Here is an 18,342-nt window from a genome sequence, read left to right as displayed (position 1 = left end):
AGTGAACCCCAAAGAGAGCAGCATGAAGAGCAGCCTGGGAGGAAAACCAGATTGTTGTAAACCAGAGCAAAATGAGCTCCCACCCACGTGAACAGTAGTTCAAGAAGTGCTGTAGGAAGCAAGAAAATGTCCCCTCCTATCCAGCTTGCTTCCAAGACTATCAGAGCCAGAAGGCAATGATTTTGAACCTAATTTGATTAACTGAGGTCCAGAGAAGCCAAGTGATAACCCCAAGTTCTCATTACCACTAGGAAGCATAGTTGGGACTTGAACCCATGACCAGTGATCTTTCCCAGTGATCAGGCATGGCAGGGTCCTATTCTGGTAGAATTGACCATGAATGAACATATGGTTCTAATCGAGAGGCACAGCTCAATCCTCTGTGACATCCTATTTTAAAGAAAGGCAGAAAAGGCCAATCAATAGAGTTAAAGACCGGAAGCTTACATCTCAGGGTTCTATTCCTGGTTCTGTCATCAACCCATCATGGCAAATGACCATATTGTCGTCTCTCCATGTTTTAAAGTGAGAATAACATCACCTGATTCCTGCGATCCTCCCTGGGGTCTTACACCAGTTAATGAGAACAACCAAAAAGTCCTCTGAATTCTTTAGAGATCATACATTCCTTGAAGGTGGGAATCAGATCTCACTCCCACTCTGCATATAGTATGCACACAATAGACAACTGCTGACTGATCAGAGAAGCTGAGGACCACTGATCCTGAGCTTCTCATATGTAGAAGCAGAGGCCTGGGAATCTTTCTAATATGGTTATGTGTCCCAGTAAAACTGAGGACTGGGGGTAGGACAAAAAACAGAGGGGATTCAACTACAAGGTGAATGTCACCAGAGGGAGGAATTTACGGAATAAAACTCAAGAGAAAAGTCTAACGGTTACTTACATCCATGGAGTAATGCTCAATCTGATAGATGGTGGTCAGCCCCTGGGTCGTGAAATAGTCCAGACATGATGAACAGCCCAACCTCGCTAAGAAACTGCAGAGGGAGGAGGGAAGAGGAAGGAGGAAACAGAAAAAGAAAGTTCACCCCAACTGCATTGGCAAGATAAAGGAAAACCCAACATTTTGCCCTGGGATGCCCTACATAAGAGATTAGGGGCAGATAAAATATATGTGGGGCCTTGGATTGGAGGTCTGGGGATGATTAGGGACATGAACTTTAGGTCTATAAAATTAAAATCAACTGTTTAAAGATGCCTGCAGAGCAGAGGTTTTTCAAATGGTGACTGGTGGAATTCTAGGGGTTCCATATCAGTGTCTTAGGAGCCATTGCAGGGGGTGAAAGGAAGGAGTCCAGTGCTCAGGTTTCCAGCCCTCTTGCCTCCTAGCTCTTCACTTCAAAAAGAGCATCTCTCCTTCAATTGTTTATACCTGGGGTTTCTGAGAATGGTTTATGTGGCTAAGAAAAAACTAGGCCACTATACTGTGAAGTCATCCATGCTTTTTGATTGGTGTCCTCATCAAAATACAGACCCCCTCCTTTACGGCTCTGGTCTCAGATCAGTGATGCCACCACCGTCACAGAGCCAGATGCTGGCTGATGAGCCATGCCCTTTGCCATCTCTCTGACCCTGCTAGTACTGTTGCATCCATCACATGGGAACCAACGCATATTATTCCAGCAGCCAAATGAAAAAATCATTCTGCACACGAAGCAGGGCACTAGGCATGAGATTTGGGCACCGATGCTTGCCTCTGTTGAAAGCAGAATTTTCCAGACTCCATGCCTTTCTTTCTTCTGGCTATCTGAACTCCCTTTCCTGGAATGTCCCCAGTTCCCATACGACAAAGCAAAAGAGGCCATCAGGTTCTTGAAAGTCCCTGTCATTTTTAACTAGCATTCAAACTTTTTTATGGACATCCAACTCCAAAATAATGATCCCATGGTGGCTGAGAGCTATGAGGCCTAGAGAGCAGGAAAGGGAGCGAGATAGCAAGTTGAGTGCCCATTTGGGAACCCCAGCCCTGAGCACCAATTTGAAGGCCACAGCTTACTGTAAAAATGTGTTGGAGGAGGAGGGGAGTAAGTGAAGTTGTGGGAAACAGGCATGAAAAATTATATGCCTATCAACTCACATGTTCACTTTTTCCCATGCTGATTGTCGTGGTTTGCTTTGATTAAACGCTGCTGATGACTCCATAGATCAGAGATAACAGTGGCTGAACGTCAACCACTGGGCTGCTTTGCTTTCTTTCCAACTGTGCTATTAACTTCGACAGTGCCCACCCTCCACCACCCAGAGATGCTTAGGACAGGCCCCCAGGGGCGCATGCTGTAGACTCACCTGACAAGGCTGCAATCTGTGGGGTACGGAGGTGGGGGGGTGCAGTGGGAGGTGGATGGCATGGAGAGAGGGGGAGGGAGGGCCTGGGTGGGGCTGAGTCCATTCATGTCTCCAGCCATTGGCATGTGGGTGCCCATCATAGGAACTGAACAGAAGCAGGAGGAACAGAGAGGGTTACTGCCGTCATCACATACCAGCATCCCAATGGTCCATCTCGCCTGGCTTAATGTTACCAAGGGCCTAATCTACCAGCCTCCCTTTTCAGTCTTATCTCTCACTACATCCCTTTAAGCACCCTACATCTCCTTGAACAGAATAGTCGCCAAACTCCAAACTAATTACATACTTCTTGACCTTGGTACATTCTCTTAGGACAATCTCTTCCCACTTTGTTCTCTACTTCTAATGCTCTGTCCCAATTGCTTGCTGCTCCTGATGTTAATATAGTCCCCCTTGTATTTGTCTTCATGGGTTACATTTCTGTCTCCCTCACTAGGCTAGTCTCCTTAAGCATGGAGATTAGACCTTATACACGTCTGGGTCCCCACAGACCCGAGCACAATGCCTGGCACAGAGCAGATGCTCAGAAAACTTAAGTGAACAAACTTGTGAATGAGAGAGGGACCTTTGGAATATTGGTTTGGGAATGGGAGGATTTATTGCAATATTTGTAGGGAACCAAATGCCTCATAAGGAAGGATGCAATGAAAGACCTCAGCTCTTTTTTCTGGTCCATTTCAGGATTATATTTGGGAACACCACCAACTTGGATTGGTTTCTTACTAAACCATAAACTGTAAACATTCACTTATAGAGAAGAAAAGCTCAATACCAATAATATTTATGAAACAAATTTTGTCTTCAGGTTAAAAAAAAAAAAGAGCAAAATAACATATCTACAAAAAGATGAATGTAATTTGCTTCTACTCCAGTGAACAGTAGTGTGCCAAAGGGGAAAGGCCTCTGCCACCAACTAGCCAGCTAAAGAGCATAGGCCTACCATGTCTTATTGGTTTCCCCTCTGACTTTCCTGATGCCATCAGAGGAAAATTATGAAGCATAAATAAGAAGAAGTAAGTAAACTGTTACACAAATGTGAAGGATCATTACCACTGCCACTATTTTGTCATCTCAAGAAAAACCTGGGGACTCTAAGACATCACCAGAAAGAAAGCAAAAAATAAATGGTTCCTTTTCCTTTTCCTGTCAAAGCAGCAGACCTGCCAAAGGGTCAGGTTTAGAGTCTTAGGATGTATTTGTCACTAGTGAGAGAGCAGTCTGGCTCTAATGCCTTCATTGTCATACCAGGTAACCAAACCAAACCTCATATATCTCTTATCTCATTAAAATCTAAACATGTGCTATCAGAACCAGAAAGAGTCATAATCTTAGCCTCCCTTAACTTCTTTAAGAAAACCCAGTCTCTTCAATGCAACAGTGAAATGCAAGTTTAAAGCCTTGATCAAAATAATGAACGATTTCTAGGACAAGATTGAGGCACTGTTTTATGAGGCTCATTATAGGATACATGGACATTATTTAGGCTTTTGCACCCCTTCTGCATTTTTACCATCCTTTTTTCCTTTCAAGTTTGGATCCACTCTGCTAGGTTAAGTTCTAGTGGACAAGCTAATTATATTTACAGCAAAGATATGCACCAATCATCATCCATGTCGAGGCCCGATTCTCACATTGTCTCTTATAGTTATACTTAGTTGATATGAGGAATCTGTGTGTGAATAAATAAAAGGGAGACTCCTTTCCCTATGTCAATTCTTTAATAACTGTGTATAGGATAGAAAAGATGAGTTGAGAAGCCCAAAAGTGTAGAGCCACAGACGCATAAACTGTTAACTGTGCAGAGTGATAATTTTATGAATGGAAAACTGAGCATTAGAGCAGAGAGGTGACTTGTCCAGAGTTATGCAGCTAACGCTGCAATAGAGTCCAGACTACCATCTATTTCTCTAGATTTTAAGTCCACCACACTATGCTACTTCCCACAAGTTGGACATATTTCCTTTTGACTATCTCAAAGAATGTAGAAGGTGGGTCCCCATCCAGGTTGGCAGGAAGTGGACTGTTCTTTTTCACAGAGATCCTTATCCCTACTAAAGGAACAGCCTTCTCTGTCTCTACCAGTGGGCTTTGTAATGAACCATACATCTTACAAGTGAGAAAAAGTTCACCGTGAGAAATGTAAGCCACTCAACTTTGATCTGTCCTGTCCACTGTGCCTCTCACGTAGCTTCAGAGCAAGCCTTCCCCCCATCCCAGAGCAAAGTCTTCCCCTACACTAGCCCTATTGGTCCTCCAGCTGCAGCTAAAGGGAGATGTTCTTACTGTTGGCTCCCATGCCATCGGGAATAGTGGTGGGAGTGAGGGCGTTGCGCTGCTGAGGGTTGATAAGCTGGCTCACGGAAGGCAGCTTGTTCATGCTGTTCATTTTGTTCAGAGGTGGGGAGCTGTTACCATAGGAAGACTGAGACTGCATCGAGGTCCTGGGAACACAAACACGGGAAGGATGGTGAGCACAGGACACTGAAGAGTGGGGACTGGTCATTTCCAACAGGTCTCATATTAAAACACAGCCTTAACTGTACACTTGCAAACATATTCCTCCAGAACAATGACAGGAACTTACTTGTGTTTCTATCTGAGAATCTCTCCTACCTTGGCAGGGATCACAAGGCTATCATCAAATCGTGTGTTTCCTACATGAGTAGAGGACAAAGCTGAATATCTTCCTAAAGCATCTCCTTTGTGAGGGGAAATCATTGCATCCTCTTTTTCCCTTTATTGTTTTCTGCATCCCTTTCAATGTGAAAATCAATAAGGGAAAAGAACTGAGTGAAGACCCAAAGGCTTATGAAAGATATGGAGACGCCAAGCTAAATTGCAGCTGAGGCGTTTCACCTATAGCTTCCTAGGCCATTTGGGCATATGCAGAAAATAACCACAAAACCAGTCAAACAGGGCATCTGGTAACACAACCTGCCATCATGCAGAGGCCTCAACACGAAACATGCTTTCTCAGCTTAGCTGTTCATGGGCCATGAGGGAACCCATCGGAATGTCAACAGCCTCTCCACACAAGGGGAACCCGGGAGTCCAAACAACTGTTCTGTTAAGTTTCCATAAGTCTCTTGAGAGACAAAGAAAAAAAACAAAACAAAACAGTTTTCCATTCAGCATTACTTCAATTTGGAAATTTACTAGAATTGGTTTGTCATACTATGTATTATATTATATACGACATTCTGTATTCAACTGCCATTCCTGACTTTTCCCTTGAATATAGAACTAGTGATATCTACTAGAATCGGGGAAGGATATAGAGTCAGAAAAACAACGTTTAAGTCTCCCTCCAGCATATGTTAGAAAGCTATAGGTCCCTGTGCAAGCCAGTAAATATCCTTCATCAGAAAACTAAAATATATAAAAACTAAAAATATATACACTTACTGCATGAGTTAGATGCTAGAGGTGGGAAAACTAATAAGAAATGGTCACATCTCAGAGAAGCTCATAGAGTAGTGGATACATGGGGATAACAATCCAACCTACCTTGTAGGGCTATGGTGAGAACCAAAAAAGATAAGGTGAGGAAGAACTGTATACACCATCAGGCATTTACAGTGAGTCATTATTGTGACCAGAGAATGAAGATTGGGCTGAGCATGTAAAAGGGGAAAACCTCCCTGTTTACACTCCTCAAATAAAATGTATTATTTTGTTCCTATTTGTCTCCTTCCTGCTGCAGCCATATTGTTATTAGAGAAGAGAGGAAAAATGTTTCTTTGAGTTTTATTTGCTTGTGTGTGTGTATGTGTATCAGATTTAGAAGGCTCTGTAAATGAATACAAGTTCCAAACAAACATGGTATAATAATGTTTGAAAAAATAACACGTGGCTCTAACACCTGAGTGCTACAGTCGTGCTAGGCTTGGACTTCAAAGCTGCTGCTCTGCATTCTCCATAATTACACAAAACAGGGAAGGCTCCATTCCATATCACTGAAGAGCCACAGCTAGAGGAATTCAAACAATATGCTATATTTGCATAAATGAACATGACAATGTGCAGTTGACAATTCAGCTGCATTTTAGAATCACTGTCTTAAAGTAGGAGGGTATTGATTTCTCACTTTAGCCCTTCTCAAGAAGACAGGTTTAGATCCATGTTGTATAAATGGGTGTTTATATAATAAACTCTCCCAACTGTTAGATTCTTCAGGTTACCAAGTTCTCCTTTATCCATTTTCCAAATGAGTCTCACATCCCTGTGGAGGACATGGGATGGCAGGGTAGGGATGGGCAGAAATGATTATGCCTGTTGTACAGATGGGTAAATATAAGACTCTAAGAAAAAATGTGCCCAAGTCACACATTGCTAAATGATGGGCTGAGAGGTCTCTTGGCTCCTATTCCAAGAGTTTTTCCTTTCATTCTGTGACACCTTCCCAGAAGTAAGACAGTGGAGTGCAATAGGTTACATCAAGAAGTGGCTGAAGTCGTGAGACGAAATAGGTACAGGGAGCAAGGGATATAGTAAAGGGAGACCCAGCTATCCTCAAACCCACTCCATCCCTGTGTAGAAGCCTTGAATAAGAGTCAGCACATTTGAATACACTTAGGAACATCTGTAAGTCCATATCAAAGTGCAGGAACGTTCAGGGCAAGGTGACCAAGAGAAGCTTTGCCAGGTGCTTCTTTCTCTATCTTTGCCCACCACAAAGTAACAAAGATGCCAGGTTGCCCAGACTCCAGAGGCAGGTTGGTCCTCTGTGACCTAAATAAATGTCTACATATCTCTCCCATCCTCCCAAATCAGTCAAATGTACAGCAAGAGCTAATGGAAGCATTGCTTGAATCATTAATGCCCACCACTAGGAAAGTAAAAATGTATTTAAGAGCTATGAATTTTCCCTGGACCCTCAATTATAGTGAATGCCTTCTTCCAAATCCTGTTACAATTCCTTTCTCCTGTTTTTTGTGGTCTTTATTTTTGACCATTTTATTAGTTCATTTATTTTAAGCCACTTAAATTATTGTTGAGGAAGGTAGGTCACAAACCATAGACAAACAAAGAAGGAACATAAATTTTGGAGCCAATCGAAATATCAGAGTTCACATTCTCGATCTGACACAAATCAATTAAGTGACTTTAGGTATTATACAGGTCTCTGGTGTCTCATTTACTTAATCTGTAGAACAGGCATTACACTCACTCCAGAAGACTTGTTATGAAGATTAAAGGAGATTATATAAGTGCCCTGGACATTGTCCTACAATTTGTCCTAGAATTCCACCAAAGGATTCCTTCTTTGGCCTTAAATCTTCCATTGCTAGTGAAAAAGCAACTCTCTAGTGGAATTTGGGAATACATCAGGGTGAATCTATTTTACCAAACCACTTTTGCATGGCGGGATCCCAGAGGGGAAAGGGATATTGGGGGTAGAGCAAAACACCGTGGATATGGGGCAGGTCAGAAAAAGGGAAGACATGAACATGAGAAAAGGAATTGTTCCTCCTCGAAATTTTGCCCAGTACCTCCCCACATGTAACTTTTCTCTCTAGCTGAGGAATCTTGCTTCTAAAGACAAAAGGCAGCATTTATTCTCCAGCTAGATCAACTGTAATTATAAAATATATGCATTTATATAAACATCACTATAAACACATTAAAAACTTCCATAAAAATAGGGTGAAAGGGAAAAAAAAAACTTCCGGAAGAAAAAACCAACATTAAAAAATTAAACATACTCACTAACACTTTAAGGAATTCGTGAATTCCTTAAAAGGGATTAGAAAGTTTTTAGATTAATTGAAAACGGTGCCAATGTAACAGGATCATCTGATTTTACTATTATACTTCTATCTAAAACATAAACATGTTTATTCTCAAGTATTTTTCTTGTTTTTCTTAAGTATTTTTCTAAGTGACTATATTAATTTTATTTAGAACGGTTGTTTTTGAAGTTTTTAAAAATTGTTATTCAAAGATCAGAACGTATTGTAATTTTTTTTTTAAAACCTATGCACAACAGGTTCCACTACAGATTTCTGGATATTTCCTAACACCAGTGTCACGGAAGCCAATTTATTTAATAAACTGGAATTTGATTTAAATTTCTTCTAGTGAACTTGGCAACTGAAGATATAACTCAAGGTTTATTCAGAGATGTGAACAAATGATGCTATAGTGCCTAGCTCTTTATGATGAAATTAAACATGCACACGGCTAAAATAAATTTTCAAGTTAACATGGGCATTGAAATTTATTTTTAGGACTGATGGCCTTGATACAGAGTATCTTAAATAAAAACACCAACTATGACAATAGTGTAGACAGAACCAAAGTGACCTATTCTTCTTGTTCTTTAGACTTACACATGGTACTTCAAGCACTTAAATGAAAATATTCTAGCATTTAAGGAATTAAAAAAAGCAAAAGAGACAGAAAAGAAAAACTGCGAGATAAACCAAGATGCAAAAGTTTATTGAAAATTAAAATCACACATCCATAAAGCAACAGCCTCAATAACAAGAAATCATTGCTGTGGTGACAAAGAATAAAGAGCTGGTGACCTGGTGTGGGGAGCAGATTTTTTTAGTCTTTATACTATTATTTTAAAATATGATTTAAAATGGAAATAGATTCTCTAAAGTCTTTGAACCAAAAAAGAAAAATTATCTATTCTTCCTGTCTTTAATTTTTAGGCCAGGAGTGTTGATTTAAAAATGTGTCTGCTTGGACATCACTTAAATAAAGCATAAGTGTCCTGGACAAGGCAATTTGAACAGTGTCAGTGATATGGCTGATTTTACGGAGCTCCAATCAAAGGAGTTAATTATAGATTTGGTGAGAGGACTTTGAATTCCATTGTGGACATGGAAGAATGATATATGACTGCCTGAAAGAATATTACTGGGGTAGTTTTACCCTCCTCTTAAAATGACAAAAGAGGTTTACCTGCCTTGGGGTCCAAACACAAATTTTGGAGGGTTTCCAAAAGCAAGGAAGACTATCACATCAGATGCTGACATGGGGTGGCAGGGGCAGGTCCTGACACAGAATTAATGAACTTTCTAATACATATGAGGGGAGGATACTGATAATGCAAGTTCTCAAAAAGAAGAAAAAATCATTCCCCGCAGTGGCTACTCAGGGTAGTTATTACCTCTCTGCCCAGCAGTACATTTGACACCTTAGCTTGTTACTATTTGCAGTATCATTGCATGACCAGCATTAAAAGGGCCTGAGTCTCTCAGTCACCTACAGTTTACTTCTGCCCAGACAATAACAACTTTTTTTCTCCTTTTCTTAAAAAGACATCTTAAGTTTGAGACCTGCTCAAAAGCTTCTTCATGAGTTTTAGAAACACAACAGAAGGTAACAGAAAAGGGTTCCAATAAACATCGTAATGCCCCTCTTCCCAACCTGAGCTCCTCCCTCCCAAGAAACAACACAAAAGCTCACAGACAGACACAGGGGTTCCTGATGGACCAATGCTAGATCTAAGGATACAGAATCTGCAGAAAATGTCCTTTCTTGTACAGTTTTGAGTCCCTTCAAAGATTTTCTTACTAGTGGCTGTGTGCCTTTGAGCAGTTGGGTCTCTGAGCCAAAGTGTCTTCAAGTCCTGGCTACGAGGGCTTGATACACACACACACACACACACACACACACACACACAGGGAAACACAACAAACACATAACGCTCAAAATACAGAGATGGGGCTCTATGGGTACACTGATCGGTTTGGGGGGCTGGAATGTCTAAAGAAGACGTCAGATTGCCTCGGGCTTTCTCTCCGGGGCTCCACAAGCTCATTCCTGAAGCAGGCTGAAAGGAGACTGCAGAGAGGAACCAGAGAAAAGAAAAGATGAAGGCTTAGGACTTCATATATTCACATCAACTGAATACAGAAACACATCCTTCTACCTTCATGATCATAGTATAGTCAGAACAGAATGCCACACGGCTATTTTTGTTCCTTCCTCTCTACCTTCCTTTAAGATTACTCAGAGGTGACTTCCCAAGATTTTTATGAAGAAGAAATGAGAGAAGGCAATGGTAACTATCTAGAACTATTAGAATCACCTGTGGAACTTTAAAAAAATGCATTTTCCCGGATCCTTTCTGAGACCAGGCTGGGACCCAGGCATACACATACTTTTAAGAAGTTCCACAAGTTACTCAGTTGAGGACTACTGAGACAAGGTAGGTCAAGATGCTTAGTATGGTGCTTGGCATATTGGACTCAATTAATTGCAAAAAGGAATGCAGAGTCAAGAAGTAACTTCAATCTTTTGTAAAATGTCATCTGCCCAATTATGATACCTCATTACTGTTCCTGTCTAGCCTAACTCTGAAGTATGAAGAAATATGATCTTATCAGTCTGGGGGCTGTGTCATCATGCCTTTGTAAAGAACTACTAATGAGCATTTTGCATGTGCCCAGATTGTGATGGATAAATATCCTAATCCTTTCAGTCACAAACTTGGCCTAGAAATGCACATATCAAACTCACGAAAACAACTTTTGCATAATGAAGAAATCAATCATGACACAAGGATGCCAGGAACAAATCCTCTTATTTTCCTAAGGGTCGTGCAACCCTATGAACTGTTTGGGAATTACTGCCCAGATGGCTTTTGAATCACATTTGGTTACTCCTTGCAAAGGAACAAAGCAATTTTCACTTGGTCAGTGCTGAGATTTAGTAAGCCATCTCACCAGCAAGAATTGAGATCATCTTAAAGAAGATGCCAGAATACAAATTAGTAGGGAAGCAATTTATTACCAACTAAAGAACAATGGCTTCGACTTCTTGTGTGGATATTACATCTTGGGGCTTCTCTTGGACCAAGGGTTGAATAAGACAACATGCAGAAATCATCTTTCACTTATGAAAAAAATGTCTGGACCAGAGAATTACACACTGAGACTAGAACTGAGACAAGTTCTGCAATGAGACGTGAGACCTTAGAAAAGTGACTTAATCTATCTGAATTTAATTAATCTGAGGGTGTTTTTCTGCATTACCACTTCAGAGCTAATAAATCTCTGTCCTGACAACTTCCTAACATTTTCGTGAAGTTCTACACTAACTGTGTAAACTGTAAAGTCTTGTGCAGTGCCATGACCTATAAGGTTGAACCACATGAAACTGCCCATATTTACCTTTTTTTAATCTATGAAACTAGCAATTTCAAACAAATATTCTGGAAGTGTGGAGAATTTCTAAGTCAGACTTAGAAATATGGTATTAGTCATATCTGTCAGTGAGAGAAAGATTTGTGTCTTCTGCTTTCTTCTACATTGATAATTCTGAAAATATTACTTGCTTCTTTCTCAGATACATGAATCTGAGGAAGAATTATCAACATTCTTGAAGAAAATCGTAGCCAGATGAGCTTAAAGAAATAGGACTTTACACTGAAACCACAAGGGTAAATACCAACTACCTGATACAGGGACAGAAAAATGGGAATGAATGCTTGCTTTGTGTTTTCTTATTATGACTTTCTTAACTAATGAAGCAGTCCAGAATATTGTAAAGAGCTATGTCTTCCAGATCTGATTCTAGTCTCAGATTTATTATGAACTGGCTATGAAATCACAGGTGTAGTTCATTGGGCCTCAGTTTCCCCAGCTCTAGCACAAAGGGGTTAGAACTATAGTCTTGAAGATCCTGTTCTGCTCCAATATTCTCTGACCTATATCATTGATACTAATAAGCCGCGATCATCAAGTGATCATAAAGGAGAAGGAAACACTAAGAGCTCCTCAGGATGTCATACATTTGTATTAAAATCAAAGTACATCTATTCTGTAGAAACTTAAAAATAATTCTCCAGAGTTGGGCTAAGTAAAATTTTAACAAAGTAATGCTGCTCTCAGATCAGATCTTACCCAAGAAGGAGGGTAAATTACAGAAGAAAAAGAATGAACAAGAGATAGTATTGGTCAAAAGTACACATGTCATAAAGATTGCTAAAATGGTCTCAAGTGGCTTCTGCAAAACTGTCTTAAAAGTTAATGTCCCTTGAAAATATGACGGTAAGGAGTCTGGTGGCAAGAATGGGTCCAATTTGTCCTCTCACTAGATTCTGGCTCCTATGAACATAACTCCCTATGTTTATTCCAATGTGAGCCATTCAACTAAAATCAAATTTCCTTATAAATGGAATAAAGCCTACTTACAGCTATAACAACTCGATTCACAAAAACTCGGTGTAAGATTTATCCTCCAGAAAGCCTATGATCATGAAGGTAATTGTGAAGGAATTTTTGAAAAAGGAAAACCATGCACAAATGAAAAGCAAGCAGCGAGAAAACATATAGTGAGGAACTAATAGAAGCAATTAAACTGAAAATATTTTATTGCTACCTCATACAGAGTGTATTCTCCTCCCACTAATTTTCACTCTACTATAAAGAAAAGCATAAAATTGATTCCTTACCAGCATAACATATTGGTACTAAGTTTTTGCAAAGGAAATCACAGGCTATCATAGGCATTTTCCAAGCTGATGTATTCTTTTCAAATGATTGCCAGGAATTAGATTTCCAGTTTTCTTTGTCTAATCATTCGTGCTCTTTCTTGAAGCTTTGTATAAAAATAAAAGAGCTGAAAAAAACTGAGCTGAAGAATACAGCAACGGGAGAATTTATATAAATGTATATCAATCATTGGAGGGAGACCCATGTATATATAATGTAACAAAGACATAATTAGACCAAATGTCTATATTTTGCAAAGATTTCATTTTGCAGTCTGTTATATTTCCATGCACAAGTTATCACAGCTGAAGTTAGCTCTTATACACTGTGAGACAAGCACTCAAAAACATGCAATGATACATATAAATGGACACCACAGGAAACTATGGGGCTACAAATTCCTCGCTAGTTATCTGTGACCACACATGCAAAAAAGTGAAAATATGTCTCTAAAATCTTTTGAGCTTCTTAAAATAATAATTTTAAGATATAGTTTCTTCTTTGATGAAATAGATTGTTTTATGGAATATTAATTATAAATAAAACAATTTCCCTTTAGAGCAATGCAAGCCAATTAGACTAGATAAGTTATAAGCCCTGGATAACTCATCATCCAGGGACATGGGACTATATATCCTTGTGTACTCCATGTAAAACAAACAAATGCACATGCCCCCAACTGAAACAGATCATCTTGGCCTGTAAAGTCTCTAAAATTATGACAAAACTATTCCTTCTACTGTATAATCTAGACAGGTTGTTTAAAATTGTCCTATTAACTTACATGATACTGAGAATAAACTTCCAGAGCTTTCTTAAGATTCAAAAGGTGTTCTGGTTAGGAATTCAGCACCAAACTGTAAACTATAGGAAGGCGGGAACCTCAACTATCTCATCTCTATTTTTACTGCTTTCACGTAGCAGATCTTCGGTAAAAAGCTTATTACACGAGTCATGTCAACTATTCCAGTCTTAGCTGATGATGAACCATATTTTGCGTCTAGATGGGCATGTCTTTTTCAGCCAGAAGAAAGACAAGAGAAGCCTCTGTTAAAGGCTGCTGTTGTTTTGTTAGATACAGAAATGACACCTTAAAAGACTTCCTAAAATCTTTTAATACCTCTCTATTTTAGAATATATAGATTAGCTTCCAGATACTCCTATCAAAAAATATGAACCTCAAGAAGCCATGAAGGAGTCACTCTTTTATCTAGAAGAAGGATTGGCAAACTATAGTGAATGGGCCAAACCTGGCCCATAAACTAAGAATAGTTTTTACATTTTTACAAGGTAGGAAAAATTCAAAAGAAGAAGAATGTTTCATGACAAGTGAAAATTATATGAAATTCAAACTTCAGTGTCCATAAAATAAAACTTTATTGTAACAGCTGCTCTCATTTGTTTACATATTGTCTGTGGTTTGCTGCTGTGCTTCTGAACTGGGGAGCTACAAGAGACCATATATATGGACCAGAAAGCCTAAGATATTTACTACTGGTGCTTTACGGAAAATAAAGTTTGCCAACCCCTGTGCTAGAGGGTCAGACCTTTCAAACCACACCATTTAATACTGACAGAACTTTTCCTGTTAAAAAAAGGCAGGAAATCACGGAGCAACTAGTTCAGCATGATCTGTTATGGATTATTTCTTCTGAGGTCATTTTGGCTAAGCCAAACACTTCCAGAGTGAACTGGTGACGATCTGAGAGTATGTCTTAATAGCATGACATGCATATCTTGGAGAAGGCATTTATCCCCTTTTGGTTTGTAAATGATGTTACAAGTCTATTTCTTTGATTCCTCTTGTATGAGTTTATAAGAACTAAATCAGTTTTGCACTTGAATGTTTTAATATATATTTCTATCTGATATCCTAAAGACTACATAGGATTGGCAATGGGAATTCTGTAACCTTGAATTCTAATTCTCCTTTGGAGTACCCTGTGTCCCCAAGGAACGGCCTGATTCAAATTTCCAGTCAGCCTTACTCTAAAACCTTATAATTATGATTTGCAAACTTTTGCGCCAGAAGTGAATGGTGAGATCTCTTCCAGGCAAAAAAGGTCTTAAATGCTCAAAGAGCCTGAAGTCCTTTAAAGAGAGAGCACACTTATTTTCTATTCCCCTGCTGCCCACCCCATACCTCATAGTCAGTAGGTATGGGCTCAGAGGATGCCTTCTGACTATCAGAAATACAGTCCAACCTTCTCACCTACATTTATTTTGATTTAAAAAAGAAAAACAATCTCTTTTTATTACACTTTCCATAGGTATCTCTCTAGAGTAGCTAATAATATATGAGAAAAGATCCACTATTTATTGCTCATTTACATTTCTATTGTAAAAGACAATCTTTGACTTAGGCAAGATGGTTTTGGTTTTATTTATTTATTTATTTTTTTGCCTGAAGAATAAAGTCAAATGCTTGAATTACTGAAATGAGCCCCAAATGTCTATATTTTACATCTATCTACAGAGACTCTGGCAATACTTCCAGTACAGACACAATAGTTTTTAAGCTAACAAGTGATTATTCTTAACCACAGAAGGGTAAGTATAAGTGGAGTCCTGATTCACCAACTTCTCTTCCTTTTACAAGAGCTATTTTATTCTGGTTAGTCATAAAACAATTAACATAATCAAAGATCCAAGAATCTAGGTAAAACTTAACATGTAAATAGGTTGTATGTATATTCTAATATGGTTGCAAAATCTGACCTCATTGATGTAAACATGTATAGCTGGAAGAAGACCTAGAATGGGGATGTTAAAACACGGCAATATGATGCCACTTTGCCCTTCTGCATCTAGATGTTTGCCAAATGAGCACGCACTGGGACTCTGAATCCTCAACACAGCACTCAAGTCACTTATAGTAAAACCTATGTGCTTTCTCTATAACAGTTTTCCCAAAAGTGGATTGTGTGCGTCCCAGGAGAGGGACAAGATAATCTATCGAGACGAGGAAGACAACATGTTTTTAAACAGACACATTATTACTAGAATAGAGTGTGTACTCAAAGTTCTACTATTGATAGACGTGTTTGGATCAGAGGCATAGAGAAGAGAACTAATTCTGTTAGTGTGAGTCTTTTTTGTAATTCACTTGAAATGGTTTGTATTCAATTGCAAACTGTAGGTGGAACTTCTCAAAGGGAAGGTTATAAGAAACCCAGAAGATTGTTGAAGTGAAAAAAGGTGTCCCACACCAGCCCATCTGAACCTACCATATTCTGCTCACAACCTCATCTTTTACATCACCCGACAATCACCCTGTTGCTGATCTGAATAAACAGTCGTCTTACTCACGTCTCCTAAAAGGACACAGGGACACACTCACTGTTTCTGAAGTAAATGCTGGTGCTGCTGTTGTTGCTGCTGCCTGTACGTTTCAATCGTGTGCTGAGGAAGGTACTGCATGAGTTCCAGGGATTCTTTAATCTTCAGCAGCATTTCGTAAGTCTCACGGCCCCTCACCTATGTCAAAGAGCAGAAGAAAAGTGAAGAAAAAATGAAGAGCTGTACAACTATCAGAAGTACAGTCAATGCTCATTATTCGTGGATTCTGCATGGACGAATTCGCCTACTTGTTAACATTTATTTGTAACAGGAAAAACAACACTGGCAGGCTTTGCAGTCATTCACAGACATGCGCAGAGTGATGAAAAGCTGATTCAACCATTGTGCAAGTTCCCAGCTGAGGGGGAAGAAGGCGATGCTCCGCCTTTTTGTTTCAGATCTCATGCTGGAAACAGATGTCCTTCTCGTAGTAGTCTAGTTAGGGCCACATTTTTCACTTTTTGTGGGTGATTTTTCCATTTAAAATAGTTCCCAAGGGCAGCTGCCATGCTATCTCGTGTTCCTAAGTGCAAGAAGGCTGTGACGTGCCTTATGGAGAGAATATGTGTTAGATAAGCTTAGGTCAGCCATGAGTTATAGTGCTATGGGCAGTGAGTTCAATGTTAATGAATCAACAGCATATATTAAATAAGAAACACACATGAAACAAGGTAATGCATTGATCAGTTACTAAAAACATGACCAGAGGCTCACAGGAACCTAATCCTGTATTTCCTCTAGGAGCAATGATTCAGTATTTGCTAGTACAGTGTTCACAGTGACTTTATAAAGCATAAGTACCACAAATAACTAGAATTAACTGTAATTACCTCTAGAATGACACATGTTTTCTGCAGAGGTAAAATGTGCTTCCTTCTTTAAGAGAGTCTCTTAAAAGCTTTAAAAAGTCTGAGCAGCTATTTACAATAGCCAGGACATGGAAGCAACCTAAGTGTCCATTGACAGATGAATGGATAAAGAAGATGTGGCACATATATATACAAGGGAATATTACTCAGCCATAAAAAGAAACAAAACTGAGTTATTTGTAGTGAGGTGAAGGGACCTAGAGTCTGTCATACAGAGTGAAGTAAGTCAGAAAGAGAAAAACAAATATCGTATGCTAACACATATATATGGAATCTTAAAAAGAAAAAAGATGATCATGAAGAACCTAGAGGCAAGACGGGAATAAAGACGCAGACCTACTAGAGAATGGACTTGAGGACACGGGGAGGGGGAAGGGTAAGCTGGGACAAAGTGAGAGAGTGGCATGGACATATATACACTACCAAATGTAAAATAGATAGCTAGTGGGAAGCAGCTGCATAACACAGGGAGATCAGCTCAGTGCTTTGTGACCAGCTAGAAGGGTGGGATGCAGGGGTGGGAGGGAGGGAGATGCAACAGGGAAGAGATATGGGAACATATGTATATGTATAACTGATTCACTTTGTTATAGAGCAGAAACTAACACACCATTGTAAAGCAATTATACTCCAATAAAAATGTTAAAAATAAAAAAGTCTGAGCAGGACTAGGACTAGAGACAGGCAAGTGGAGAACAAAGGGCACTTGCCTGACCCCGAGGGTGAGTGTCTGTTTACCCTGTGCACCCTAGCACATCACCTGTCCCCTCCCTGAGCATGAGAGGCAGAGTTTGTCAGAATTCAGAAATGGAAAGATTTTCTCTACCTTTTGTTGGGTTAACTCCTACTAATCCCAGCTCTGGGATCATGCTCTTTGAGAAGTTTTTCCTGACCTGTCTTTTAGGCTGATTCTTCCATCCTTCCTATGTGCTCCCACAGTGTCATGCCTAGCTTTGCTGAAGCATTGATTTCATTGCATTATGCCTATTTGTCTCCTCACTAGAAGGCAAGATCTTGGAAGGTAAGAATTGTACCCTACTGATCTCTAAGTGCTCAGGGTCTCGCATTACTGCCACTCAACAAATACCAACCAAATTCATGGTAAATTAAGAGTTTTTTTTTTTCTTTACACATTTCAGTTTGGCTAATTCGTCACTAAAAATAAGATGTAACAGAATCCAGGGTATCTCCTCCATTAGTACAAACTGAAATTTCATGAAAAAAAAACCAGCTCTGCCAGTGGTTTCTATCTCATCAGCTGAAAACATATTAGGTCTTTCAGAATATCTAGTATAGCAGGAAAATGTTTAAC

At 39.5% G+C, this 18,342-nt stretch overlaps 1 protein-coding gene across 6 annotated transcripts in view; it reads right to left on the bottom strand.

Moving 5' to 3' along the window:
• Nucleotides 1-18,342, bottom strand: part of TP63 (tumor protein p63) — a 222,300-nt gene that overhangs the window by 5,051 nt on the left and 198,907 nt on the right. For 5 of the 6 annotated variants that reach the window (XM_028162102.2, XM_007195218.3, XM_007195219.2 and 2 more), the window contains 4 exons: nucleotides 16,163-16,299; nucleotides 4,652-4,809; nucleotides 2,309-2,453; nucleotides 906-999 (listed from right to left, as the gene is read on the bottom strand). In XM_028162102.2, coding sequence (XP_028017903.1) covers nucleotides 906-999; nucleotides 2,309-2,453; nucleotides 4,652-4,809; nucleotides 16,163-16,299 — 534 coding nt within the window. Of the gene's footprint in view, nucleotides 1-905; nucleotides 1,000-2,308; nucleotides 2,454-4,651; nucleotides 4,810-8,788; nucleotides 10,169-16,162; nucleotides 16,300-18,342 lie in introns of those variants that run through there. The other variant, XM_007195221.3, reaches the window with a different exon arrangement.

This window comes from Balaenoptera acutorostrata, chromosome 4 (genome assembly GCF_949987535.1).
Source record: "Balaenoptera acutorostrata chromosome 4, mBalAcu1.1, whole genome shotgun sequence".
NCBI lineage: Eukaryota > Metazoa > Chordata > Mammalia > Artiodactyla > Balaenopteridae > Balaenoptera > Balaenoptera acutorostrata.
This window is presented reverse-complemented; position numbering and strand designations above follow the sequence as displayed.